Source organism: Pteropus vampyrus, unplaced genomic scaffold, assembly GCF_000151845.1.
Source record: "Pteropus vampyrus isolate Shadow unplaced genomic scaffold, Pvam_2.0 Scaffold192, whole genome shotgun sequence".
Taxonomy (NCBI): Eukaryota; Metazoa; Chordata; class Mammalia; order Chiroptera; family Pteropodidae; genus Pteropus; species Pteropus vampyrus.
In genome coordinates this window covers 729,543-732,185 of record NW_011888973.1, presented here as the reverse complement: position 1 = coordinate 732,185, position 2,643 = coordinate 729,543, and the positions used below count along the sequence as shown (strand labels likewise).

Genomic DNA, 2,643 nt, shown 5'->3' with positions numbered 1-2,643 from the left:
TTTTTTTAACTCTGAAAACTCAAGCTTGCACATCTCATGTTGCATATTAAAATTAACTGGATCAAATATTAACTGAGATAGATAACTGCGAACATTTTTTTTTTTAATTCATTTACCTTTGATCCACATCACGTTCCAGCTTTTCTGCTAATAGAATTCTAGGTTTAAAAAAAAAAAAATCTTTCCTCAGTGTCACTCACTAAATACATGTGCTAAGGGTGGACGTCCTCGCTCTCTCGCCATCCCACACACGAGGCAGAAGTGACTCTAGACAAGTGAGCTCTGGTTTTGAGCTTCCCAGATTTTAAAGTCCTGGAGGGAAATACGGCCTGAAGGGGAACAGAGCTCAGGAGATTTCTGCTCTACTGCCAGAGACCAGAAGTTCCAAGCTCATGGCATATCCTTCCCCATGCAAGGCACGGGTCCTTCCTTGTGAGACGTGATCTACGACCTACCAGAATCTCACAGGCAAAAGAATAGTTTCTTCTTGCATTCATGCGCTTGGTCACTCATTCCTTCTCCGTGGAGAAGAGAACCATTTGACACTCTTGGTCAGCTGTGTCACCCTTCAGCACAACATAGTGCCACAACCCATTCCTTACCTGGTGCAGACTCTCAGATCACGCCGAAGGGATGTCTTGGCTAGAAGTCCAATGACCCGGGTTCAGGAAACGGTCTTGGTGCACGAAAGAAGGCTCTGGTATCCTGGCCCGTTGCCATTTATGGCCTCCCTCCCCTCAGCTTTCATTTCGGAGGGATGACATAATAAAAGGCCTCTTTTCTTCAGTGCACTGTTATGCAAATGTCTCGCGTCCCTGCAAGAAAATGTCCCCTGAGCGTGCGTTTTTAGGTGTATTTTATTCTTTAACGATAACGCGCATGTCCGTTTCAGATGCACATAGCCCTAGGAAAAGGGGAAGGGCAGGATTTCTCCAGGTAAACAGTGTGGCCGACACTCGGTAGGAAATTCGATATTAACGAACGCTGCTCTTCGCAAATGGAAGTCCACTCAAAATGTCGTCTCAGACACAACGTGAAGGAGCCAGCTCACCCGTCTCTCTCCTTCCATGGTGACTGGCCCGTGGACTTGAAAATCCTCTTTGGTTAATACCTGGCTTTCTCTCCGCTGTCACTGTGTGTCCTCACATCTCTACCCACTCATCAGCCCCATTCGGCTCTACAAGCCATTCCTAAATGTCCCCCTCATGTGCTGGCCTCTCTCGCCTTCCACGGGGATGGGGCACCTGCCACAGCTCAGCCCAGGGACACTTTCCACACCTGCACCTGCGCCTTGACTGTTTCTCAAGCTGCTCTTACAGCTTCATTGAGTCGCCAGCTTCGAAGCCATCCTTCAACCAAGCGGTTGAAATTGCGCTACATCTGTAGTCTTGAATCTCGAACGCCCTTTTCTGGCTGAAAAATGGCCAGTGTTTGCCACCTCTTCCTTCCTTCTTGTTCACTGAGTCTACCTGGTACACTGGCCTGAGCGTGGGGCACCTGATGTCTCGCGGTGTGCCTGGATTGACGACCCAGCTCTGGACCTTAAGAAATCCACTCGCTGTCTACAAGCACAGTTTCCTTCTATGTAAAATTGTAGTCTGGCCTGGATTTGCAGCTCCCTTCCAGCTGTGATATTTTATAAACTGTGACCAATCGTAAGAGTCTTTTTGAGGTAAGCATGCTAATGAGTCAAATTATAAATGCTCTCTGGTTCTGATGGAAAGTTCCCATTTTTGCTCCCTTATGCCTGTGAGGGTGTGCTCCGCGTTTTATTTGTCGTTCCCTAGTCCGCAGGCATCTCATATACTGCCACGCGAATGGCGGAACTCATCGAAATGATTAACCACGATTATTGGCACGAGAAGGACAAAGAACCAGGATAACAGGAAAGAAGTTAAGATCTGTCTCCAAACAAATAATTGTTAAAGTATCTGTTGCATTACTAAAGACATAAAGCTATGTGATTTCTCTAAATTCTTGTTGTTGCTGTTAATGAAAGCATGTATATTTTAAAGAGCAGGTCTTTGAAAATATATGTCAGAAATGAGCTACAACTACGAAAAATAAGCAGAGAGATATGCTAAGTATTCCTCAGAATCTTACCCGCTCTCACACTCTCTTTACTTCCCTGTAAAATCTATGGAAGGTGCTTGAATATTTATCCGAGGAACCTGCAGATATGCTGATACCGTTAAAACCACAACTGTTCAATTAGGGCTTCGTTGTAAATCAGCCAGTGGCGAGGTTGTTTTAGTGGCGGGGACATTGACACAGAGAGTTCATTTCTTAATTTCCCGAGTAAATGAGGGCATACATTTAAAAATAAAAATGTTGCCTCGAAGCAGTGTTACAGAACACAAATAAGGTTCAGAGCCTTTGTTTAATTCCTCTCTGGCGTTTTTACAGTACTCAAAACCCCTCGCATTTATTTTTCGGCTTCTAGTCAGGGTGCTCCAGGAACTCTAGACCCTGTGAATGTGACCGTGAGCAGCTTTGTGGGCCTGTGGGCCGTACTTTCCATGACGCCAAAGCTCGATTTTCTCGCTCTTTTTTTTTTTTTCCACTTTGGGGACAGGCCAAAAACAAAACAAAAGAATAAATATGGTGAAAGCCATATATAACATGTAAATTTTCAGTCATTGT

At 45.0% G+C, this 2,643-nt stretch overlaps 1 protein-coding gene across 6 annotated transcripts in view; it reads left to right on the top strand.

Annotated features, from left to right (window-relative positions):
- IMMP2L (inner mitochondrial membrane peptidase subunit 2) overlaps positions 1 to 2,643 on the top strand; it is a 690,748-nt gene that overhangs the window by 473,652 nt on the left and 214,453 nt on the right. The window contains exon 5 of one of the 6 annotated variants that reach the window (XM_023537467.1): positions 1,795 to 1,869. The exons of the other annotated variants lie outside the window; for them this stretch is intronic. Coding sequence (XP_023393235.1) covers positions 1,795 to 1,843 — 49 coding nt within the window. The 3' untranslated portion in view covers positions 1,844 to 1,869. Of the gene's footprint in view, positions 1 to 1,794; positions 1,870 to 2,643 lie in introns of those variants that run through there. 6 annotated transcript variants of the gene reach the window in all.